Source organism: Dryas octopetala, chromosome 7 (assembly GCF_963921425.1).
Source record: "Dryas octopetala chromosome 7, drDryOcto1.1, whole genome shotgun sequence".
Lineage (NCBI taxonomy): Eukaryota > Viridiplantae > Streptophyta > Magnoliopsida > Rosales > Rosaceae > Dryas > Dryas octopetala.
The window spans coordinates 15,727,075-15,754,451 of NC_141372.1; the positions used below are offsets into that span (position 1 = coordinate 15,727,075).

General features: G+C 35.8%; 3 protein-coding genes across 3 annotated transcripts; 1 reads left to right on the plus strand and 2 right to left on the minus strand.

The window, feature by feature from the left end:
* The first annotated feature begins 8,997 nt into the window (after window positions 1–8,997).
* Window positions 8,998–10,974, plus strand: LOC147280055 (fatty acid elongase 3-like). Its single transcript, XM_086251571.1, has 3 exons — window positions 8,998–10,025; window positions 10,620–10,738; window positions 10,852–10,974. The coding sequence occupies exon 1, from the start codon at window positions 9,181–9,183 to the stop codon at window positions 10,003–10,005; it is 825 nt and encodes a 274-aa protein (XP_086107697.1). The 5' UTR covers window positions 8,998–9,180; the 3' UTR covers window positions 10,006–10,025; window positions 10,620–10,738; window positions 10,852–10,974.
* A 4,303-nt stretch (window positions 10,975–15,277) lies between these two features.
* LOC147280056 (uncharacterized) lies at window positions 15,278–16,079 on the minus strand. The gene is made up of 3 exons (XM_086252122.1): window positions 16,038–16,079; window positions 15,838–15,918; window positions 15,278–15,753 (listed from the first exon to the last, which is right to left on the minus strand). Exons 1-3 carry the CDS (start codon window positions 16,077–16,079, stop codon window positions 15,346–15,348), a joined length of 531 nt encoding a protein of 176 aa, XP_086108248.1. The 3' UTR covers window positions 15,278–15,345.
* Window positions 16,080–24,196: 8,117 nt separating this feature from the next.
* Window positions 24,197–25,367, minus strand: LOC147280057 (uncharacterized). The gene has a single exon (XM_086251855.1). It carries the CDS (start codon window positions 25,220–25,222, stop codon window positions 24,422–24,424), a length of 801 nt encoding a protein of 266 aa, XP_086107981.1. The 5' UTR covers window positions 25,223–25,367; the 3' UTR covers window positions 24,197–24,421.
* Window positions 25,368–27,377: the final 2,010 nt, after the last annotated feature.

The window sequence follows — 27,377 nt, forward strand, 5'->3', positions numbered from 1 at the left end:
TATTATTTGGTACTTTAGAAATTCCAATCCTTTATTATTGTGAATTGGTATTTTGTAAATGTATAATTTATTAGGAATGTTAATTATGAAGGGAATCAATTTAGAACAATTAATGGTTGTACCAAAACAACCTATCTCATCAATTAGATTTTGCATTGTTTGTTCATAATTGCATTGTGGTCAAAGACAATTGGGAGTTTCTAAAAACAGATGTAAACAGGCACATTATACAACAGTTTTTCGATCAAAAGCGTGGTCTGTGCCCTTGACTTACAATGGTTCAATATCATAAACCATTGTTTAATTCTTAAGCATACCACACAAATCTTAAAAAGCCATTGTGCTAAGTGCCTTCATACAATAGTTTCTAACCCAAAATCGATGTACCAAATAAGTATATACAACGGTTATATGGTTAATATTCAATTTTCTTAATGCATTAATACAACGGTTTCATATAAAACACCGTAGTTTGAAAAACCTATAGACATGGCAATACACATATTATTCAATAGATTAGACAACGGTTTTTAACAATAAACCGTTGTTTTAATGGATATTTCACCTCGTGTTTCTACCTAAAATAGTTGTAAAACCAATTCTTTACTTAACATAACCGTTGTTTAACATATATATACACATCGGTTTTTAAATATAAACCGATGTTTAAATTGGCACTCAACAACGGTATCTTCCAAATCATTGATTTTAAAGGTTGTATATACAACGGTGGTACATCTATAACCGTTGTGTAGGTGCACCAGGACAACGGATTTTATCCGTTGTCTATTGGGGGTATGAATAGACAACACTCGATTAGACAACGGTAAATTATAAACTTAGACAACGGTGAAAATCCGTTGTCTGATTGCTATTTTGTAGTAGTGTTTCTAGTTGTTTTGCAATTTAACATAATCCATAAGAAGTTTGGTAGATGTTTAATGAATTTTTTGTGTAGAAATCATTGGGCGTTAACGGTTGTCAATCTGGACAAGGAGATTGTCCATTTTTTGGACCCAATGAGAAGGAGACTATGTGGTGAAGAATGGAGAACCGTGGTGGACAAGTAAGTAATTAATTGAGCAGAAGCTTGATTCCCAAAACAGCAGTTTGATTTATTTATGCATATGCATGTATAAGGTTTTTATTTGCTATGCTGATACACGGTATCTGTTTTCATGTTAAAGTGCGATCAGAATCTTTAAAGCCCAAGGGAATAAGAAAGGGAACAAGGCAGTTGTGTGGAAAAACTTGTCGGTATGCATGTTTGCTAATTTCTACTCAAGTTCATAGTGATTTAAATATAATACTTAAGATTATGAATTTCGGTCCTAATTCTATTGCTTATACTATTTAGGGCATTCCTCAACAACCAACCCACAAGGAGTGTGGCTATTTTGTTATGCGGTTTATGAAAGAGATAGTTGAAGATGAAGGATTAAGCTTTGCTACCAAGGTACAAACTGAACTTGAAATTTAGACTTAATTTTATACTATTTGGAATGTATATATACTAGGATATATATATCATGGGAAGTTTGAAATTTAATAAGCTGAAAGGTTAATTGCATGTGGGGCAGATTTTAAGTCCTAGGTAGCATTTGGCCTAGACTTAATTGGGACAGATTTTAAGTCTTATGCACATTTGCATGTGTTCATAGTAACATTATGAAAACAAAGAAGTTATTTATAGTAGCAACTTGATGCCCTACTAGTTTCCAAGTCGCTTGTTCTCTTTTATTTTTGATTTTTTTTCTTTGGTGTATTTAGGTTACTCATTTTACATATGCTTATCATTTGTTGTGTTGTTGTGCACCTTTGATAGTTTATTTTTGAAAATCCCACCTTTCTTTGGGTCATGCAACTCTTTTCTTGGACCTATGCTTAGATTTAGCCTGTTTGTTTTGTCATGTTGACCAATTGATTGGTGACTTGCACTTTCATGAAATTGATTAATTGGCCAGCAAATTAATTTCCTGAATTTTTGTAACTTCTAAACAGATATTGGGGTTCACTATTTTTGTGTAGTCGTCATAAGTGGAATTAAGCTCTTTCATCTAATTAAGTTTGCATGCTAGAATTATTTCAATCTTACCAAATCAAAATAGACCTTTGAACAATTTCCTGCTGTCTACTAAACTTTGCCCAGGTTTGAATGTTGAATGTTGGTATACTGCATGTGTTACAGTGTGCATGTTTCATGGTGTCATGATAACATGATGGTTTGGCTGCAACCTCATTACACTTGGGACATGTTTCATTTTGTTTAAAATGTGGTTTGGATCAATTGTGTAAAAACCCTTGTTAATTATGATGATGATGGATTAATTTTATGGTTATGACAGGTTGATTGTTTTTTAAGTCAATTAGATCATTAATTTGATGGTTGATGATTAACTTGATGGTTATGGCAGGTTAATTGTTTTTTAAGTCACTTAGATCATTATTTTGATTGTTTGTTCTTGCTTTGTATGTTTGTTCTTTGGTTCAAGGGTTTCCCCTGCTCCTTTTTTTTATTGATTCATTCAATTACTAAAAAAAAAGGTTAATTAAACAAAAATGTTGAATTTCTTATTGGTGTATTCCCTTATGTTAATCCCTTTGTTACTCCATGGTTAATTTCAGTGGGAAAGGAGAAAGGACAACACCTACTCACAGGACCAGATTGATGAAGTACGTGCTGAGTGGGCAGGCTTTCTGGTGCGCTATATGTAGATCCAATACGTACTCCTCACTTCCCTAAATCTGCTGGATGGGTTTAACAAGTATTTTTTGGTAAATATTTTGTATAGCTAACTGGCTAGGCTGTGTAGACATGCAATATTATGATGGGAGCAGTTCATTGACTAGCTAATCTTGCAAAGTCAGATATTTTGGTATTTATATGGCTGACTTTGCACGATTACTTAGGTTAGACCATGTCATCCCTAGCTTTATAGTTTTTGTAATCAACAAGTACTTTTTGTAGTTATCAAGTTACTTATAATTTTTTGGGCTGTACATTAATTGGCAAGGAATGTGTGAATGGGTTTGTTATCATGATCGACTTTGTAAACTCCAATTCCAATTTAATGAATTCATGGATCTTTTTGAGTTACCAATATTTGTGGATTACTTTGGATGCAACAAGCAGGGATTTAGTGGGATTTAATTCCAATTGGATATGCAAGCAGGGAATTAATGGGGATTCAATTGGATGTAAGCAAGGATATTAAAATGTGAATCAAACAAACAACAGTTTTAAATTTAAAAAAATTATGTTAATTAATAATAGACAACGGTTTTAGTTAAATAACCATTGTATAAAACACCTACTAACAACAGTTAAAACGATTAACCAAAAAATTGATGTGTATCATCTATCTATACAACATTTTTGAAAAAAAATTACTTGTCAAACACCTAACTTAACATCACATATAGTTAAAAAAAGTTGTGGAAAACATGATTACCCAACGGTTTTAAGATATAAAATGATATGTATAAGTAATTAAAATAACATGTTTTAGTAAAAACTGTTGTTGAGTTTCTTATGTACAAACATCATGCTGGTTTTATACTTAATTATGCAACGGTGTTTCTTAAAACGGATGTTTAATAAGACTTCAGACAACATTTATATCATATAAGTATTGTCTAATCATTACTAATACAATTGTTTTGTATCTGTAAACGTTGTGTATTGGGTTTCAACACAACTGTTTAAAATGAATATTGGGCATTTTGGTGGATACTAGACAACAGTTTTAAATTATAAATGTTGTATTAATCCATTTAGACAACGGGTTTTTACCGTTGTCTAAATATACTATAGTCGTCACTCGCCTAGACGACGGAATTTTGGGTAAATAGACAACGGTTTTTCACCGTTGTCTATTTATATTATTGTAGTAGTGATCCCAATTGCTACTGCATCGGATAGTTGTCAAAGTACTCTGGTTATATATGGTTTCTACTTTCATTAAGAAATTCTGACCATTATACATCGACATGTTTTGTTTACTTCCATTTATTCTGTTTGGTATTTAGTGAAAATACTAATAATTTGAAATTGCAGCTTTCACATGGTGGAGCTGGTGGAAATAATGGAAAGAATTTAAATCATGGTGATGATGATTATTTTGATGACTTTGATGAGGGTGATGAAGGAGATGAGGGTGGCCTGTTTAGAAGACGGAAGTTTTTTGAAGAAGTTGGTAATATTGCAGATAAACACTATTGCTTATCTTTGAAAGAGTTTTTTTCCTTTGCTGATGTTATGTACTGATGATTTATGTTATTTTCTCCAGCTGTTTGATCGAAAATTTGTAGATGCTACTTTTGATTATGTGGCCTAGATATATTCACCATTTTTAGAATGTCATCTCTTTGGATATTATTGCAATATAGTTTTATTCTTAAGTCACAAATTTGTCCTTTTGTCAATTATTTCCTTTTGCCGTCCTAAGCAATACTATCTTTAATTAGCATCTTTCAGCGTGTTTCAATTTAAAATACATTTTGGCATGTAAGATTTCATACATAATACCAATAGAAAGACGTAATACAAATAGAAATATGTTTGGCATGTGTTTCCATACTGGAAAGGAAGCTGTTTTTTATGGCAGGAGTGGGAATAGAAATCTCTAGAAAACTTTATCTGCACGCATGAAGACATTTTCATGACACTGATACTGTGAGCATAGAAATTTGCAGGCTATTAAAACTAAGATCCACATAAACATATTCTTTACTTGTAGTAAATTGTATTCTTTGGGTGGTGTACGTTTGAGTAAATAGGAAGAGAGAAATTCATTAATCATAATTCTAAAAGGGTTTTACTTACATTATTCATAACCCTAAATTCATTTTAAAAGAGTACAACCCTAATCACAATCACACCTATAAACAAGCAAGGAATTAAATTTTGGATTTCGAGGAAATTTTGATGAAAATTTCGAAAATTTTAAATTTCGACAAAAATTAAACGGAAACGACGAAAATTGTTATCAAAATACGAAAATTTTTAATGAAACTTTACCATATGTTTATTTAACATATTATCTACTAAATTGAGAAAAAACATTGAAGAACCTAAATTATATAGTAGGTTTCATGTGATATAAGATGAATATAATGCACGCTGGAGCAAATACTGTTAAATAAAATTAGTATAATAAATAAATAAAATTAGTATATTCTTTATACTATATAATTTAATTATACACTAAAATTTAAACCTTAATACTGTGTATATTGTATATACTCTAATATGTTTTATACTCTACAATCTATACATTAAACCCTATATACTATACATTCTTTAAGATATTAGGTTTTAGGCCCTTTATGATACTTTTAATTATTTTTGTAAATAGAAATGTATTAGAGTTTAAGATTTAAAATAACTAAACGAAATCCCAAACTTTTTTTTTTTCTTTCCAATTGCCCAATAGCCCCAAACCCCCCCCCCCCCCCTCTTTTTTTTTTTTTTAATTTCCTTACTTTTTTTCCCCGTGCCTCTTTCTTCAGTTTTTTTATTTTATTTTTATCTTTCCTTCCTTTTTCCCGTGCCTCTCACCCAACCAAGCTTTGTCTTCACTAAGTGTAACAACCCAAATTTTTGCTTATGGTAATTTTGTTACTTAAATTTTTTAAACTTGTTTTAAGGTTTGTTTAAAGGAATTAGAAATTTCTTTAAGTTTATTTTAATTAACTTACACCTTTATTTGTGGTTCTAGAGCTTAATTGTATGGAATTACAAGTAAAGGAAACCAAATATTCTTTTAATGGTATTTAATTATAGAGTACTTTTATTCTTTAACAATCCCCTCAAGTTGGAGCATAAATGATACATTGTCCTAAATTGCTTTTTTCACATCTGCTTCTGGTAACCCATGCTTAGAGGGTTGTCCTTTACATATAACATTCTTACATTTCTTTTGGTCCATCTGTTTTTTGAGTCTTGGAAAATGCTAGCTGCTTTCCTGTCTTCCTCTATCTATATCCCCATTCTTCTTCTGCTACACGTATGCATTATGCACTTAAAACTAAGCATTTAATATTTTGAAAACATAAATCATATTTTCCCCTTAATTGCCCTTTATAAATCTAACCATTTTAACTCCATAAAGAAAAATGTTTTAGTTCTCTCATCTCTGTCTTCACTGGTGGAGCCACAATAGTCCTCATGTTTATTTATTTAAAAAATTTCTAAAATATATGACATGTCTAAAATAGATTGTTTTATGGTAAGCAGAAATAAAAATGGGAAAGGTAAGAGGGGAAAGTAGCTAGCATTTGTCTCAAGTCTTTATATGTAAATCTGTATCTCTCAGATTATGGTGAGAACGCATCCAGAGATATTTGGATTTTGGTACGTAGTTCCCTTTGCACTAATCACCATCAAAGTCCAATTTTGTTGCCTGAGGGAGAGATACAACTTTTGTCAAATATTTAAAAGAGCAGCCAGGAGGAGGCCGGTTCTGTGCAGAAATATGTGGCATCTCTGGCAGAGGATTTGCTGAATGACAAATTATAAGGAGAAGATTTCTAATTTTTGGCATTTTATAGTTTCTCATCTTCTGATAGTGTATTGTATTGTACTACTGTGTCGACCTTGAAGTTTTAGTAAATCAGAAACTTTCAAATTTTTAGCTAAAATTATGTTTTCTTTGTTTTTTGGGCAATACAAAATTATGTTTCCAAGATTGAAAATTCTTGCGTGTTGTAATTTTAGCAGTTCCAGTTTGTCATACTCTTCTAATTCAGCGATTCTTGATATCATGACCCATCATATAGTTGTGCTTAAACATCACCAGCTTGTACTATTCTTTCCCTTTTGTGAAAATGGAAATTCGTTGGAATAAAAGGATCAAGTGCAGCAGACATAGGGTGTCTTTCTTCTTTTGGCCGTAGAGATGGAGGTAGATTTATGTGGTTTGGCATGATACACCAAAGCTCCTTCAATTGGTGAGAGAGAATGGGAAAAATAGAATAGTTTAAGAGTTGAATCATTCAATGTAAAAAAAAAAAAAAAAAAGAAGGAAAAGACTATTAGCATCATCTTTGATGGGTTAAACTTTATTTGTAGTGCCATATTAGATTTTGAGAGAACTGGATCCTCTGCCTTACTTTTCTATAAGGCTGTTACTTGGTTCAAATTTGAGTCTTTGAAGATAATCTCTCTTTCCCTACTCTTTCTCTCTCTATTTGTCTGAGTCTGGTACCAGCCTTGCAGAGAAGCAAGGCAAGGGATCCAAGTCCGATTTTGAGACTCCAATGAATGGAACCAACTCATGATCAAATTTGATCAAAAGAAAATCAAAATTAGAGTAAATTGAGGCTTACTTACTATTCAATAAAAAAAAAAATCTAATATCTTATTATTTCAGCAATTCCAATAATTTTTTATCAAACTAATAATATAATATTTATTCTGACAATTTGCTTTGTTCTTTGAAGTGACAAACTTTTGAAGTAGCAAATTTTTTTATATCAAAATATAATGTAGTAAATGACACTTTTAAACTATAGATTTTCTTTGATAAAATAAACATATCGATTTGCTACTTTTTGTCTATAGATTTTCTACCTCCATCCACGGTGATGCTAGCTCTCGGATCCTATGCTTAAAAACAATGATATTATACAAGCACAGTGATAAAAAGTAACATTATTTTAAATTTGGATTTTAAATAATATATCTGTATTTCATTGATTTATATATAATTCACCTTAAAAATTAGAATTAATTACCCTAAGCTACATACTAGTTATTGTTTTTAATATGTAATACCATGATCAATAAAATGTAACAATTAGGTCACTTTATTAAGAATTAGGTTACTGCATTTGATTTCTCTCTCCACATTATCAATGCACTCAACCCACACTTCCCACTACCCACCTTGATCTCATTCTCTCTTCTCTCTCCTCCGTTTCTCTTTCTTCTTCTTTTTTTTTCCTTCTCCTTTCTCTTTCTTTTTTTTTCTTCTTCTTTTCTCTCATTTCCTCCATCAGTAACTCCATCCCCCACCTGCGTTGACCACCAGCCCACCCTCTCTCTCTCTGGACGACGTCGCAAGATCGATCTGGACGACGTCGCAAGATCGAGAGCTCAGACTTCCTGATCAGCGAGTTGCACGACCCCTTTCGCCGATTTATGTTTAGGTTCTTGATTTTTTTGTTTAGTTCAGTTTCTGAAACTGCAGTTTTCTGCAGTTTCTGGAACTGCATAAAAAACTGCTGTTTTACAGTGAACTTTCTGCAGTTTGTGAACTGAAACTGCAGAAACTGCAGTTTGTGTGAACTGAAACTGAAACTGCAGTTTCTGGAACTGTAAGTGAACTGAAACTGCAGTTTCTGAAACTGTAAATGAACTGAAACTGCAGAAACTGCAATTTATTAGAGTTGAAACTGCAGTTTATTGGAGTTGCAGTTTCAGAAACTGCAGTTTATTTGAGTTGCAACTGCAGTTTCAGAAACTGCAAATGAACTGAAACTGCAGTTTATTTGAGTTGCAAGCTTGTAGTTGCAGTGTAAATGAAACTGCAGTTTATTGGAGCTGCAGGCTTGCAGTTGCAATTACTAACTACAAGTGAAACTGCAGTTTCTGAAACTGCAAAGTGAACTGAAACTGTGTATTTTTTATTTTTGTTATCCCTATTTTCGTCAAAACATTGCACTGGCAGATGGGCTTCACTGTGGCGCGGGGATGTAGTGGGCGTGGTGTCCGCAAAAGAATATTAGCATTGTGGTAGTTGGCCCGCAAAGAAAGAAAGGGGCTTTAGGTGGTTTTGGTTAATAATTTGTGGTATCAGTACCTGCATGTTAACGGACTCTAAAAATTATTTATTTTACAAGTAAAATACACATTTGTATTTAAAATCCAAATTTAGGATATATATATATATATATATATATAAATTTAGGCTACCTAGCATTATTGTCATCCAAGTCTTTGGGTAGTTTTGTTTACATTGTTTGTGGGATTTCCTCAAAATAAAAGTTTAGCCGTTGGATAGTGGGGTGGGCCCCACATGAAAGGATAACAATACATGATCCTTCCACCGTCCCAAACCTTACCCTCAATCCCCTGACTTGTCCTCAGGCTGAGCAGATCCCATTCTCCTAATCCCCTCCATATAAACCGTACCCAAGAAGTCTAGTCACTCTCTCACGGCGGCGCGTGAGCACACGATGATGAACTCCATTATGTCACACCTCCAATACTGGCTAGTCGACCACCCAACCATCCTCCACTTCTCATGGAGTGAAGGTCAGACCTTTGGCTCCACCCCACTCTTCCTCACCCTCACTCTTCTCTCTTACCTCTCCCTCACCCTCCTCCTTACCCACCTCCCTTTCTCACCCAACCCCTCCCTCCTCAAACCAATCACAGCCGTCCACAACCTCACCCTCCTCCTCCTCTCCCTCATCATGGCCGTTGGTTGCACCCTCTCCATCTTCTCCTCATCCCACACTCCTCCAAACCTACCAGACTGGATCCTCTGCTTCCCACCCCACACTTCCCCAACTGGGCCCCTCTTTTTCTGGGCCTACATCTTCTACCTCTCAAAGATTCTCGAATTCCTCGACACCCTCTTCATCCTCCTCAGTGGCTCAATCAAACGGCTCTCCTTTCTCCACGTGTACCACCACGCCACTGTGCTGGTCATGTGCTACTTGTGGCTCCACACGCGCCAGTCCTTGTTCCCAGTGGCGCTCGTGACCAATGCGTCCGTGCACGTGCTCATGTATGCCTACTACTTGTTGTGCGCACTTGGGGTCCGACCCAAGTGGAAAAGACTGGTCACCGACTGTCAGATAGTGCAGTTCTTGTTCAGCTTCGCTGTATCGGGTCGGATGCTCTACTTGCATTTTTCTGGGTCCGGGTGCTCCGGAATATGGGGTTGGTGCTTCAATGCTGTATTCAATGCGTCTCTTTTGGCTCTTTTTGTTGACTTCCATTCTAAGAGTTATGCCAATAGGAAGAGGATGGTTCAAAAGGATAAAGGCTCGTAATCATCATCGACCATCTTGTGGTAGTTGTGGTTTTATTCTTAATTTTAATGCCATTGATGGAACGGTCATATCTGATTGGTTGAATGCATTAACATTCATTTATTTTGTTTAGGCCCTGTTCTTGGCTGTTTGCTTTTATAGTTTTATATGTAATGCTACAAATACTTAATTTGTCCAAATAATGGGGTTAATTTTTATTTATTTATTTATTTAAATTTCAACTTTTTCAAATCTTATTTATTTTTTCTGAGTAAAATACTGACATGAAGGTGTACCAATCATTATTTAGTGAACCTACATCATTATAGTGTTATATGTTGCGGTAGGAGTGCAAATTTGCTCATCAGATCTAAAATGGTGACGATCACCATTTTATTCATAGGATGACATAGGGTAACATGTGTATTCTAAACTAACTCTAGTTAATAATTTTAAATTAATAAATTTTGATATAATAATAAGGTGAGGGAAAATCTCTTTTTTCCAAAACTTACCGGCCTTTCTCAATTCTCACGCTCTCTCTCCCCTTTATTTTAGTTTTTATTTTTTGAGTAAATTTTTTCTTTTATTTCTTGGTTGACACCCTATGTCTTTTCAACTTTCATATTTTTCAGTAAAAACAAGTTCCAACGAATTTCCAATGGCTCATGGTGTTCAAGGCATCCCTACTCCGCCACTTGTTTACCAAGTTATGCCGCCTATGTTATACGATCACTCATTTATGTATTCACAGGTTTTTCATCTTTATAAACTAATTGTCTTCATATTTTTACTATAAGTTTTTTTTTTCAAATATTAATTAATTTGATTAACAGATCAATAAGTATGTGATCATAAATTTGATAGGCAAGTACAAGCACTCAACCAACAACTCAAGGATCATCTCGTCAGTTAAATTTTTCAGGCTCAATTTGATTCAGTGTTTGAAGAGAAGAGTTGCATGTAAACGTCATTTACACATGATTTTCGGCCGATATGTTAACTTTAGCATAGTTGTGTTGCATTGCAACAACAATTTTTTTGCGTTTTATAAAATTATGATATATTGGGCTTCATGTAAGAATCCTATGAAGACCTTATGTAGTTTTTTCATTCAAAATTAAAAATTTAAAGCAGACCAAAACAATTTATTGTGTTATAATTTCGAATTAACAATTAGCTTAAAATAAATTCTGGAATAATGAGTATAAAAATGAAGTCTTCGATTGTTTTAGATTAAAAATGAGGTCTTCAATTGTTACATGCTCAAAAGATGTCTTCAATTGGAATAATGAGTATAAAAAGTGATGAAAGATAGCGCAGGGAGAATAAATAAAAAATGGGTGTAATAGGCAGGGTAATGTGACGAAAGAGTGCAGTGTAAAGAAAAAAGTGCATACAGGAATAAAAGAGAAGAAAAAAAAAAGCAAGAAGCAAAAAAATTAGGAGGAGCTCATATTAAAAATGCGTGTGTGATAAAAAAATAAAAAGAATAAAGGGAAGAAAGAGCGTGAGAATTGAGAAAGGCCAGGAAAGTTTTGGAAGAAAGAGTTTTCTCTCACCTCATTATTATATCATAATTTATTAATTTAAAATTGTTAACTAGAGTTAGTTTAAAGAACACATGTCACCTTATGAATAAAGTGGTGATGCTCGCTACATTTAGAGGTGGTGAGCAAATTTGCACTCTTGTGGTAGTCCCCTAACTAACTCATTGGTAAATTAATTTAACCCAGCAAAAGGAGAAAAAAATATATCTGTATAAATAAGGTGAATAGGTAATTAGGTTATGGTATGGACCGCTAACTGTGGGTAATAACAACACCCTCAACAATCGTAGTATTGGGAAAGATGGCGACTAATACAAGCTAATAAATAATACACCCTCAATAATCGTAGTGTTGGAAAAGGCGAGCGTAACTAAAAATCATAATGCATAACAAACCCTTCAGTTGAATTCTTTAGAACGAAAACATATTAAACTTGGAAGCTTTTGAACTGTTCATGAAAGCTGTGTAAGTATGAAACATGTTTTCATTCTTAAAGAATTCAACTGAAGGGTTTGTTATGCATTATCATTTTTAGTGACGTGCACCTTTTCCTGTGTGCAATATTTAAATGTCTTCAAACCTATATATATATAGGCTCCTTTGAGGGAAAGTTATGAAGGTATGTAATGCATATCCCCTACTATCTCTTGTTCCTTGTTATTGGATTTCTTTTTAGGAACATTGTATAGAAAATAGACGAATTTGGAAGGAGGTCGTGTGGAGTAGCATCATTGGATTGTCAACTTCTTATTCCGTTTGTATAGTTTTGAAATCCTTTTTGGTCGACTTTTAGAATGTGAGTCTTGTGTGTATATACTTCAAGTTTACCTTGAACTAATGCAACCTTGGGGTTGGTCTTTTATGAAATATTTTTAAATTGTCTTCTAGACTTCCGTTGTATGTTTAAATCCTCTGATCCAACCCATTTTATGAAACAAAAAATATTTAAACTATTTTAGGAATATTCAAGGTTATAATGGTCCGATTACGGGTGTTATAGTCTTGGGTGTTCTTAAGGTAGGTGTTGTTGCTGTTATGTCCCGAGTTTTGAGTCGTGACACAAAACCTTTCATAAACTAGGGGTGGGTACGGTACGGTTACCGTACCGAAACACCAATACCAAATTCTGACTAATATATAGGTGTCGAGATGAGGGTTTTTGGCTCTGAAACCGTACCGACGATAGTCGGTAATAGTTCAGTTCGGTACTGGTCAAAGAGGGGTGGTGTCGGAGCGGTATTAGGCATGTCGACAACAACACCAACAACCAAAAATTAAAGAGGGATCAACCCAAATTAAAGAAATTAGAGAGAGAAAGGGATCGATAAGACAGAGAGAGGGAGGCGACGATGGTTTAAGGGTGGAGTTCGTGGTGGTGGTGGGGGTCTGAGATAGTGGTGGTGGGATCGCAGAAAGAGAGAGAGAGAGAGAGAGAGAGAGAGAGAGAGAGAGAGAGAGAGAGAGAGAGAGAGAGAGAGAGAGAGAGTTGGGATCGAATGATGGTGGGTGGTGGCTAGGTAATTGGTGTTAAAGTGTTAGGGATTTACTGGTGTAGGTGTGTGAGACTTTAGGCGTGACTACAATAAAAACACAAAACAAAAGGCCCAAAAAAAAAAAAAAAAAGACAAAGGCCCAAAATAACACAAGAAAAAGACCCATAAACCTGATGAAAAAAGAAGAAAAAGAACTGGTTTTTGCAAATCTGAAACCAGAGAAGAGGTACGATATCGGATCGGTATATCGCTGGTATGGGTATATCAATACCGTTTCGATCCCCTTTTTGGCTGGTACGGTGCGGTATTTACTCCGATACCAAAATTTTTTTTTAAAAAAACCCATACTAATTGGTATAGCAATGGTATTTTTTGATAAATCGGGAAAAAACCAAGCCTTACAAGAATTGACTAACAGTACGTTTGGTTTATGGGTCCTAAAGGTTTCTACTTAATTCCATTTTTAAATTAGGTTAAGGTCGTTGACAAGTTGAGCACCTATGACATGATTAGGTCAGGGCAAAGGTGGCTGGGGGAACTTTGGCCCAGTTACCCTTAGTTGTGAGCGCACACATTTTCCTTGACATCATCCCATTTGTGCTCACTGGAGTGGCTACAATATATTAATTAGGATGATTTTATTTAACAAAATTCAACTTATTTCCTGAATTAAGCATGCAATAGTTCTTTAAATCAATTAACTAAATTTAATTAAACTTATAGCCTCAAATTAATCAATTATATTATCCAAATCAATCAAGTACCTGATGGTCATCTTATGGATGAAGCTAAATTTGGGCTTTATTTTCTCACTCTAGTTGTCAGTATGTTCCTCGTTCTTGTTATAGAGCGGCTCATTTGCTTGCTCAGCACGCTTTGCATTGTGGTTCGATATTGAGCTGGGTCAGTGAAGCCTCTGATGTTGGCTTCATGATCGATCAGCTCGTTACTGACTTTGTAATTTTCTTTTAGTTTCAATGAAAATTTCTCATTCAATAAAAAAAACAAAAGAGCAGGTTTAGTTAACTATTTAAATTCAACTTAAATTAAATAATTAACTATATTTGATTAAATTAATTAAAATGTAATTAAATAAGAAATGTTGGGAGGGTTAGCTGGTTATAGACCTCCTTCACAAAATCGCCGACGTCTAATGAATCAACAAACAAATATAGAAAAGATTATAACGTTTTATTAGCAGAGAATTTATATTTGTATAATAGCGCCATATCCTCTATTTTTCTTTTCCTATTTCTATGATTTTTCTTTTTATCACCTATTCCAACATACGTTTGTAATGACAGAATCAGTAAAATTACCAGCCTCTTTCTGAGCCATGTTATTGAAACTCCTTTATATAAGAAAATCATATTAATTAATTTGTTTTTGTAAATATGTATAGATCGATCAATAGGATCCTCTATTGATTCTTTGTCATTTAATTTGTTCATCTTGCATGTATTAATTTATGCCCAAAACGACTTTGATTTTAAAGGTTGAACGTTTCCAGCTTAGAGTTTAATATTGAGAATTCATAATGCAAAGTTTATTGTATAAAATTCTACAACGACATAGTGTAAGATATGAACACAAAATCAACGTAAAAAATATATATATATATACATATATACACTACAAGAAATAAAGGTTTGGGCGACGAACCTAGTTCCTCTCCCAAAGTCGGATTTCGTCGCCCAAGAGTTTGGGCGACGAACTCAGTTCGTCGAGAGTTTAGCCGCCCAAGTCACGACGCCCAAGAGTTTGGGTGACGAACCAGTAACTTTCGTCGCCCAAAGACATCTTGGGCAACGGATTTTTTTCGTCTCCTCAATCATATTATTCGTCGCCCAAAGCCTACTTTGGGCGACGAATAATTTCATCGCCCAAGTCCTATTTTGAGCGACGAATAAGACATTTCGTCGCCCAAAGAAGGTTTGAGCGACGAATATATCCGTCGCCTAAACATGCTTCGGGGGAGGAATAATTAATTTCCTCGCTAGATCATACTCGTCGCCTAAACATGATTTGGGCGACGAACATCACTATTCCTCGCCCAAAACATGTTTAAGCGACGAAATATTTCGTCGCTTAAACACTATTTTGGGCGAGGAATATTGGTGTTCGTCGCCCAAATCATGTTTAGGCGACGAAGATGTTTGTCGCCTAAACATATTTTTTAAAATTTTTTTTTTTATTTAGATTATATATTTGAATTTAATATTTAAAAAAAATCTTTATTCAAAAACTATATAAAACAAAATTAATAAATTTATATATCAAAATATCCATACAAAGTAGTAATAACCCTAATGATCAATCTATTCTAAACCAGTAGCATCATCATCATTCATATCTGACGGAGGTTGATGAAAAGATGGTGGCGGGACAAACCCAGGTATCGCCTTAGTCAATGCAGCATACAACGCCTCCTTCTCCGCTCTCTCAGCTCGTAAATCCTCCTGCAACTTCTTCACTTGAGCGGACAAGCCTGCGACGACTGCAGATGGCTGAGAAGAAGATGAAGACGAAGACGAGGATCGAACATCACGAATCCGCCCATATCCCATGCCGCGTATTTCCTTACCGGGCCTAACACCCAATGAGTCTATCATAATACGAAGTCCGACATCGGGATCGAGTACTGGAATCGACTCCAACGGAGTACCCGGAGGGTGCTGCTCGGCCAAGCTCTCCAAATATATTCTCGAGTTGGCCACCATCTCATCCTTCAAAATGTTATATATACAAGTAACCAATTAGAAAAATAAATATAAAAAATTGTGAAAAAAATTAAAATATAAAAAACTAACATGTTTTGCCTTGGCCGCATCACAACCGGGATGAACATAGATATCTCCGAAAGTGTCTATCTCCGGGAATTGCAACCCACGCTGAAAAAGAAAATAATTTTGTCAAAGACCCAACCAATATTAAAGAATATATATGTATTAAATTAAATAATGACGTACCCGACGTCGCGACTCCACTCGATATGAGATGGGCGTCGGACCACTATGATGGTTAAACGGCTTCTCTTTCCGGTTTCTGGCATTGGCGACCGACTTCTTCTGTTAAATATTAAGCAAATTATAAATGTGTTAGTGTATACATACAATAATAAAATAACAAAACAATAATCGATTTTTTAAAGATCGCACAAAAAATGATAAAACGTACCAAAAACGACGGACTCATGAAATGATCGCACAAAAAATGCCACTGGTCAGACCGCTCTACCAACTCCATAGGGGGGTTCACCAATGCCTCAACTGCCGACGAAAATCCCTTGAAATACACGTGTAGTTCATGCTTCCACTGCTTGTAGGACTTGATGAGTAAATCTGTCATGTACGTGACGGTGAGCGGATCATCCATCTGAATGTCAAAGTTAATCTGAAAAAATATTAGATTGTTATAAATGATCAAATTTATCGTTTTGAATTAATTATTGAGCTATATACTCACTGAGATTGAGCGGATCACTTTGTGTTGAATCTCTGCCGGCAATTTTTTCCAAGTGGTTGCAACCATGGCGCACTCGGCACAGATAATAGCCCCCACATCGTGCGAGAACAAACTGTCAACGTTAGGATCTAACGGTCGTCGGCCGTTTTGCACACACATGACTAGAATCCGCGCCCCAGTACTGCGCACGATCCGAGAGGACTTCAACCCACTACATGGTCCCCTCGTCGCAGTGGATGACGTCGCAGTAGATGAAGCGGAAGCGGAAGCGGTGACCTGACTAGAGCGGTGAGATCGACAGGCCCTCCGTGGCATAGAGGGGCTCCCAGTACTCGAGGATGGCTGAACTACATCATTGGGAGCTGACTCCATCGTCTTCCACCTTATAACTAAATTATATTTCTCAAACTAATTAATCTACATTTTGTAATTAAACTAGTTTTTATATTTAAAAACTAACAAACTAACTAATCTACATACAAACTACCTAATAAATTTTATAATTAAAAAACATATAAAACAAACTAATTTTATATGAAAACTAATTTGTTATCTAGCATAAGAAAATATCAGCAAACTAATTTTCCTAAGAACAATGATCAGGATTAAACTAATTTATTCAACACTAATAAACAAATTTAAGAACAAAAAATTAAAAACACTAGCCAAATAACATTAAAGCAGCGATTGAGTCATAAGTCTGACCTGAAAAATTTTTCTAGGTATTACGATTCCCCTGGCCACCTGCACTTGATCCCCTGAAAAAGAAAAAAAGCCAAAGCTAATGAGCAGAAAACACAGAAAACAAAAAAACACCCAAAAAAACAAAAAGCACCCAAAAAAAAAAACCCACATAACACATAAAACCAAAAAAACAAAAAACACCCAAAAAAAAAAAACACAATCGGTGCGCCTGGGGCGGGGATCGGCGAGGACGGCGGGGCTGGGGCTGGGCGGGGATCGGTGGGGACGTAGGGAGCGGGTGGTTGAGTCTGGGTTGAAGCAGCGGATGGGTTTCGGGGAGCGGGTGGGGTTGGGTTTCGGTGGGTGGGGTGGGTTTCGGGGAGCGGGTGGGGTTGGGTTTCGGTGGGTGGGGTGGGTTTCGGTGGGGAGGGCGGCGGTCAGGGAGGAAGATGGGTGGTCGGGGAGGGAGATGGGTGGGTAGGGCTAGGGCTGGGCGGGGATCTGCAGTCAGGGAGGGAGCGGGTGGTTGGGTCTGGGTTAGGTTTCGGGGAGCGGGTGGGGTGGGTTTCGGTGGGGAGGGCGGCGGTCAGGGAGGGAGATGGGTGGTCGGGGAGGGAGATGGGTTGAACCAGGGGAGAGGAAGAAGAGATGGCAGGGGAGAGAAGGAAGAAGAGAAAAAAAGAAGAAGAAGAAGAAAAGCAGATCTGGGGTATAATGGAAACTCTTTAGGCGACGAATATGAGTTCGTCGCCCAAATGGATTTTAGGCGACGAATATAATTTATTCGTCGCTTAAAGTCCATTTGAGCGACGAACTCATATTCGTCGCCTAAGTCTGTTAAATTTTTTGCGCGAAATGCCCCGCCAATTTTTTTAGTAAAATTCGCACGTAAAAAAGAAATTAGACTTTGGGCGAGGAATATACATATTCGTCGCCCAAAGAGACTTTAGGCGAGGAATTTACAAATTCGTTGCCTAAAGTGACTTTAGGCGAGGAATAATTTTGTCGCCTAAAGTATTTTTGGGTGACGAATTTATAAATTCGTCACCCAAAGTCCAATTTATTTTTTATAGCCCTTATTTCATTTTTTGCAAATTTATAATTTATATTTAATATTACCAAAATATATATATATATAATAAATCATTATAATAATATTGTATACTTAATAATATATGATAAGATTCTAAATTTTAACTTAATTACTAAATTATATTTATAATTTTAAATATATACAAATATAAAATAACTTAACGATGTTATATATATAATCACGATTTTATCAATTCTTTCATTGAAACCTTGTCATTTCAATAATTGTGAAAAACGATCAGAGCCGTTCATTTTCTATGTTCATACTCAAAGATCATCTCTGCAAAAAATCAGCTAAATCGGAATTCAGCTAGCCATTGAATTATCATTAGAAAACTCACGATCGTTCATCAATTCGACCACCGTTACCTAACTTCTACATCTTCAATTGAGTTAAATTTTTGCAGGGATGATCTTTGAGTATCTTGGGGCGACGGAATTAACACGTTCGTCGCCCAAAGATACTTGGGGCGACGAACATGATTCCGTCGCCCAAAGTTACTTTGGGCGACGAATGTGTTAATTCCTCGCCTAAAGTCACTTTGGGCGACGAACATGAATTCGTCGCCCAAAGTCGTTGACTTTAGGGCACCGTTTTATCCCGCCATAATTTCATACTTTGGGCGACGCACTGTTCGTCGCCCAAAGCTACATTTCGTCGCCCAAATTGAATTTTTTTATGAACCATGATCGTTCATACGTTCGAGCTCCAATACCAAACTTCTAGATCTCCAATTGACCTAATATTTTAGAGGAATGATCTTTGAGTGACAAACTAATAAATGAACGGTTCAGATCGTTAAAAACACAATCGACATATAAGGTTCTACATATAAATCAGTGGTTTTTGCATTTGAAGAATAAAATTATATCAACTCTTTCGTTAAAACCTTGTAGCTTCAATATTTGTGAAGACCACAACGTGATTATCACAATCAAAGCCATTCTTCATATATGTTCATATTCAAAGATCAACCCTGGAAAAAATCGGCTCAATCGGAGTTCATCTACCCGTTCGATTATTATTATAAGAATCAAGATCGTTCATACATCCTAAATGCTAAACCTAACTTCTACATCTCCAATTGAGTTAATTTTTTGCATGGATGATCTTTGAGTGAGGCACTAAGGAATGATCGGTTCGGATCGTTAAAAACACAATACAAAAGTGATCTTCTACATACAAATACACTTGAAGAGTATAATTATATTAACTTTTGGGTAGAAATTTTGGCGATTCAACAATTTGTGAAGACTACAATGTGATTTCAACGATCGGAACCGTTCATTCTATTCTTTTATACTGGAAGATCATCCCTGCAAAAAATCGGCTAAATCGGAATTCATCTCATACTTCGATTCGTATTAGAAAATTTACAATCGTTCATAAGTTCAACCACCGTTATCTAACTTCTACATCTCCGATTGAGCTAATTTTTTGCATGGATAATCCTTGAGTGAGGAATTAAAAAATGAATGGTTATGATCTTTGGAAATACAATCGTATCGTATGCTATTACGTATATAAAATTGTAAACAAAAAAGTATTCTTACTTTGGGCGAGGAACTACAAATTTCGTCGCCCAAAGTTATCTTGGGCGAGGAACCTCACAATTCGTCGCCCAAAACAACTTTGGGCGACGAAATGTGAAGTTCCTCGCCCAAACCATTATTACAAAACAGGATGACCTTTTGGGCGACCAACAAGTTCCTCGCCGAAACATAGTTTAGGCGACGAACATAATATCGTCACCCAAAGAGTCTTTGGGCGAGGAATATGTATATTCCTCGCCCAAAATGAGTTTGGGCGACGAAATAGTTTGTCACCCAAAGTATGTTTGGGCGACAAATTTACGTTTTCCTCGCCCAAAGACACTTTGGGCGACGAACATGTATATTCCTCGCCCAATGTATTTCTCAATTAATTGTTTGTCGCGTATGTTTAGGCGACGAGATGTGTTCGTCGCCCAAAGTGACTTTGGGCGAGGGACGTGTTATTCGTCGCCCAAACCTTCTTTGGGCGACTGATGTGTTCGTCGCCCAAACCTTTATAACATTGAGCGACAAATGTTCTTGTTCGTCGCCCTAAATTGCTTTGGGCGACGAATATATGTTCGTCGTCCAAAGTGTGATCGCCCAAATATGTTTTTCTTGTAGTGATAGTAGAAGTGTAATTAGCTGCAGCTGCTACTCGATCGAACCTGACAAGCCAGCATTAAGTTCCTGAAGGGATATTGTACGTAACATGTGTGAAAGCAACCTTTTATTGACTTAGTGGAGATCATTCAATATGATGCAGAAGAGTCATCCAAATATGCATATATGCATGTGCATGCGCTGCCATGCATTATATGCTTAATAATTTCCTCATTCCTCACCTTATCTACCTCTTTGTGTTTTTCTTTATGCTTCTTAATTAGCTACATATACATCATGACCTGTTTGGCTGTTTCTCCTTGTTTTGCTATAAATAAATTAATGCATCCTAGCTAACCTCTCCATCTGCCCAACGTACTCGACTAAGAGTGTGCAAGTACTCTCACATCATATTCAAACTCATAATTAAATATATATGTAATGGTGGGCCTTGATCTTGTTGACTTCAAATGAACTACAAATATATTGATCAGTAAACACAGAGGGTCTGATAAGTAATGGTGGTAGAAATAATCACAGTAATGACTGAATCGTACTGATCGATATATCACTAACTATATATTAATGGTTCATATATGCCACCACACAGAATTAAAAGATTACTATATATGTGCCAAAAATCTCTGGAAATTAAAGAAAGCATAACTAGATTTAAGGTAATTGGTAGGAATAATTCCAGTTGGTGCCGTTGCACTCCCTAATTCCAAATAGAGTAGAGCAATATATCTCTAATTTTCTTCTTCTACTAAATAAATTATCCAAGGATATATATATATAATTTTTTTTTTTTTAGTGCTATCAAAAGCATATGGTTAAGTTTTGCCTCAAATTAGCTAGGCAAGATATACAATGTCTTGGCATTACTTGATTTTTAATTTGATCGCTGAATTTTATTATTATGTCTCCTTTTTTTTTTTCTTTAGTAAGCCCAAAGGTTATTCATCGCCATCCTGCCGAGCGCTATGCGTATTTTTTTTTTTTAAAACTAGGTAGATTGCCACAATTGAATAGTGACAATTAGTAACAATTATTTTTACATTATAACGCGAGTAATGTGACTCTATAAGCTTAAATTTTGTGTTTTATGTTTACTACATTAGTTTTTGACATGTTTATGTAAGATTAGATTGATAAAAGGTATATCTATAATTATTATTTTATACAGTTTCAAATAGTCACTGTTGCACAGTGACAATTGCCGAGCACTTGGTATTGTTCACCGAGTGCTAAGTGGGTTCTGTGTCACATGCGCTTTATTAAAGTGGCGGCTTGTCACTGGTTTGTTGAGGGTGGGCCGACTTGTTCTTTTATTTTCTGAACTAGACTTTAAAAAAAAAAAAATCCTATATTTGAAGATAATATTATGGGTAATTTTGGAATATAATACGCTAATGTGATAGCTGGACAATATTTTTGAACCTTAAAATCAATTGTTATAATTTAATAGAATATTAATTTATAGATTTTTCATAAAATGAATTAAACTGTAAATGACTCATTTAAATATTATAAATAAGAAATATTTTAAGGATATTAGAAAAAATAGTATCAATCATAGCATATGCCCTTTGATAAAAAGATAAAATAAAAATCATAGCATATGCCCTACACTAATTACACTACCCGGATCCAGTCATTCAATGTGTAGGTGGAGTAAGTGGCCAAAAAAAATTGAGTAGGTGAAGTACATGAATATACAGTTGAGATCATACGTGTGCAATTATAACATTTTGGGTCTTTGTGTTATAATTAATACTAATAGTAGCTAGGTATGTGTTCTCATAAAAGGAATGCGTCTTAATTTGTAAACATTTTATGACCTATCAAGAAAAAGAAAAAACATTTTGGGTCGTTAAGGCTCCCCCCACCACCCAAAAGAAAAAACATTTTATGACCTAGCCGCCATCCCAAAAGAAAAAACTCTCTCCTCTCCTTAACCTCTCCATGGGGGAGGGGCGGCCTTTGTGTTCTCACAGACTGCTCCTCCCCTCGCCCCTCTCTCTTTTGTTTTTCTTTTCCTTTTTCTGTGTTTTTATTTTTGTCCTTTGGGATACTCTCATCCCAATAAGTGAGAGTGTTTTCATCTCTCCTTGTGAGAGTTTTTCCACCTCTCTTCGTGAGAGTTTTTCAGATTTTGTTTGTTTTGGTTTGTTTTGTGTTTTGATGCTTTCAGGTTTTCTCTGGCGCTCATCACAAGGTGTTAGGGAGTCACTATTTTCGCCGGTACCGGTCATATTTCCACCGGTTACTATTGCCACATCCGCCACTTTGCGCTATTGTCAGCCTCGACTTAGAGATGTTGGTAGGATCGTGAACCCAAACGCGACTAGTTCGCTAATTCCTACGGTGCCTCTCTGGCTCCGTTTGATGGCTACAGTATCTGCTCGATGCCGATGTTATGAGATCTTCGAATTTCTGTGGGCTTTTCTGCTCCACTTTTGTGGGTTTTTGTTTTCTTGTAAGCCTTTAGGCTCATATTTTGTATTCTCTCTGCCTTTTTGGCTGTTTTAATACAATGATTTGCTTTATTCTCAAAAAAAAAAAAAAAAAAAAAAAAAAAAAAAAAAAAAAGGCTCCCCCCACCACCACCACCAAAAAATTAATAACCTATCTAATCATTTTAAGATATACTCTCAGTATCGATCAGTCTCAGGAATACTCATCTAAACAAGTATAAACTATGTACAAAAAACTTCCAACCTCGATCTTTCAATTCCCAATTCTATTCTATATACCTAAGCAACTATCAAGGCATAAATTAGGAGGTGATGAGTAATAAGGCCCTGATAGACATTTTAGCTACCCAAAAGTTTGTCCAAAATGCCTAGGAATACACACAATGGGCTATGAACCTAACTCACCTTTAAAATCAGCTTGTAAGGAAAGGATTGCCCAAGGATTATACATTGTACAAATCAACTATATTGAATACACACCATATATATATATAGGCTCTGATACCATATCAAAGCCTCATGAGCCTAGCTTACCCTTAAAATGGCTTGTAAGGGAGGATTGCCCCAAACTTGTACATTGTACAAACCAATTGTATCTTGACGATGTAGGATATTTAACAAGAAATAATTCATGCATGGCCCGTCAAAATAAATAAGAGTAGTGCTAGCTAGGGAGATTGTCTCTTTGTACCATCTCTCTAATAAAGGTGAGATTCACCAATACAAGTGGGGCCCACTTATATATATATATCAGAGAGATGGTACAAAGATACGGTTTCTCTAGCATTTTCTAATAAATAATAAAATCCTAAAAATAAAAAAATAAACTCAAGTAAATTGATGACAGGTAATTAAATTAGAAAGCACAAATTAGGAAAAATAGTTGCATGGGACAAATAGCATCTTCCATATTATTAAGTTTAAAGCAATAAATGGCTGGCCTGGTGGCGCCATTTGTTAATTAATTAACTGCACCCACACCATCAAGCGAAACATGCACCTCAAAATGAAACAAAACATCCCAAAAGCTAGCAATTTGGAAGCTAGCGTCAGTTACATATATACAAGTTAAATAATAAATGATCACAACACCAACAACATTCAGTAAGAATAAATGATCCATATAACTATGGTAGCTATATGTCGTTTCATTTATAAATGTGCATGGCTTCTCTTTTCATTTTCACAATCTTGGGTTTTTAATTTATGTCGTTTATATCCGTTCAGGATTTAATAACAAATTTCAAAAAAATACATTATAATGCTTGAATTTTTATCAGAATACTAAAATAAAAAATCAATAATGGCCAAGAAATTTGGATGGATACTAGACAACTCAATCCATTAATATATATATATATATTTATCTATAATATATAGAAAGAAAAACAAAAAGAGGATCGAAGATCTATAGTTCAAGTACTCCCATTGTTAAATAAAAAAGAAAAAGATCGAACTGAAATCTGAATGCAAAATCAATAACATAATAAAATAAATTAAAATGAAATGATCATCGATCATAACAATATGGATGAGATGATCACAAGTCTTTCTTGGAGGCGCGATAATTCTTAGCATGGAAGTCGGAAAACAAAAGCAAAAGAGAGACGTAGAAGACGAAGTTGAACCACCACCCTCGGATCCCACAGCACCCGACTTCCCTATTAAAATGGTAGATGAGCATCCAAACCAGTCCCACGAAGCTGGCCAAGAACTGCACTATTTGAAACTCTGTCACGCACCTTTTCCACTTGGGCCGAGCTCCGACCGTGGACAGCAAGTAGTACGTGTACATCACCACGTGCACCATCGAGTTCGCTACGATCACCGCCGGGAACAAGGACTGTGATGTGTGAAGCCAAATGTAGCACATGACCAACACCATTGTGTGGTGGTACACGTGAAGGAATGTCAACCGTTGAAAAGATCCGCTCAGGATGATGAGGAAGGTGTCCATGAATTCGTAGATTTTGGATAGGTAGAAGATGTAGCCCCAGAAGAAGAAGGGCCCTTTGGGTGGGGTCTTGGGCGGGAAGCAGATGATCCAGAAGGGGTAGGGCGCGTGGGAAAAGATGGTGACCAGGGAACCGACGGCCATGATGAAGGAGAGGACGAGGAGGTTGAAGTTGTGGATGACTGTGATGGGTTTGAGGCGGCGGGGTTTGATGAGAGGGAGAGGGAGGTGGGAGAGGAGGAAAGTGAGGGAGAGGTAGGAGAGGACTGTGAGGGTGAGAAAAAGTGGAGTGGAGAATGGGGTTTCACCTGGGCTAAATGAGAAGTGGAGGATGGTTGGGTGATTCACCAGCCAATATTGGAAGGTACTTTTGAGGTTCGCGTCCATGGTGACCCTCACGCGCAGCTGCCGTAGATTGTCGGCTGTCGGTGGTGGTGGTGGTGGTGGTGGTGGAGAGAAATTAAGAGGGTGGTTGAAACATACAACTTAGAAGGTTTATTGGGAGGAGCTGAAGTGAAGAACTAGACAAGTGATAGTGTTGAAGTGCGGGAAGCATAGGACCAGTGTTGTGCTTGCTAAGTAGTAGCACAAGCCATCCTTCTGAAATGATGTGTGGGGGCCCAAAGGCAGCTAGCAGCTCTGCAGCAGTTGGTTCTGCAGTAAGTAAGTGTAATAAAACCTTTATGAATTAACCAACGCCTAGCTACCTGATCGACCTCCCTCCATTATAATTTATTTCTGTTTGATAAAATTATTTAAAACCCTAGCTCTCACCAGTTTTTCCACCACACGTAACAAATATGGGCAAGCTAGTTTTCAAATTATATGTACCCGTAGCCTTTAATGAGTTGGGGTCTCACTTGTTGAGTCAAATTTATCAAGTGGTTGAGTTACATTGAACGTCTAAAAGTAGAGTATATATACATTTGTAGCTTTCTACTTCTACTTTTGTGAAATTTCTTTTTAGCAACAAAGTAAATTAAGGATATTAATTGTCGTTCTAGAGTTAAGATTTCTGTTGTGCTCATTTTAATTATGAACCACCGCGCATCAAATTAATCATTTTAACTACTCTAAGACGTGGTAATTTCCACCATTGATAGATAACAAATTACAAAGTAGTGGAGAGTGGAGACAGTGTCAGCATCTGGTGATCTATTCCCAACTTTAGTCCAATGTAGATTTTGTGAATGTGAGTTTTCATTAATCACATAATCAAACAATATATTCATTATACATATGTGATCGAAAATACAAAAAGTTTGGATCCTTAATTTCAGGATAAGGAATATATTGTTAACCCTGTTGTGCTTTTTGAAACAAGATATATATATATATATATATATAATGACGGCGGCTATTCCGACCACCCTTTTATGCTGAGTTAACCACCCTAATTGTAATTTAGTAAAAAACATATATACCCTATAGCAAATTGACCATAAAGGATATCTAATATTTTTAGAACATATTTTCTCCCTACACCCCCTACCATCTTCAACTACCAGCTGACTCTACCATCATCTTCACCACCATCTTCAACCTTCCACACCATCTTCAACCTTCCACCCTAGATATAGATTGTTGTTTTAAACAATCCCATCAACTGGCTCCACCCACGTATACCACTATCATCAAACAACACTCCACTCTCTTCTACCACCACCACCACCATCTTCAACCAAACTCTAGACATAGATTGTTCCTGTAAACAAATTTATTGTATTCAAATCACCCACTTTTGACAGATGGACACTCAGAACGACAATTTGGAGTCATCAAATGAAGTAAGTTTGGGTTTTTTTTTTTTTAGTTTTTATGTATTTTTTCATGGCTGAAAAACTATCAGTTCGCGTTTTTATTCGGTAAACCAGTACCGAAATCTATTGTATATTTCGGTGGATGGTCACCGAATAAATATACATATTTCGGTAGGTATCCACCGTTTATAAATGTAATGTCAATTTTCTACACATTTGTTCGACTGATGCCCGTCGAAAAATTGCAATCTATTTGGTGGTTTATCACCGAAGTTTATACAACCGTTCGGCAGATAGCCACCGAATAGCAAATGTATAGTTTTTTTATAGTTTCATTCGGTAGGCAATTGTCGAATTATGTTGGTATATTCCGTACTTATCCACCGAATATATATGATTTATTCGGTGGTTTCCCGTCGAATACTGGGACACAACTAATTTTTTTCTCCGAATGGCCAATGTATAGGTTTTTTTAATTGTTTCATTCGGTAGTTAAGTGCCGAACTATGTTAGTATATTTGGTACTTATTCACCTAATATATATGATATTTTCGGTGGTTTCCCGTCAAATACTGGGACCAAAATAAATTTTTTTTTTTTTTCTAAATAGGAGCAGCAAGTGGGTGCTTCCACGAAACTCAGTATAGTTGAAGGAAAATGCGAGAATTATGAGTTATGCATACCTAAATTTGAATTGTAAATAATATAATTGTCATGTGTAGGTGTTTCAAAGTAAGGATTCAATGGTTAGTTGGATTCGTTCACAAGGAAAAAGGAACAAT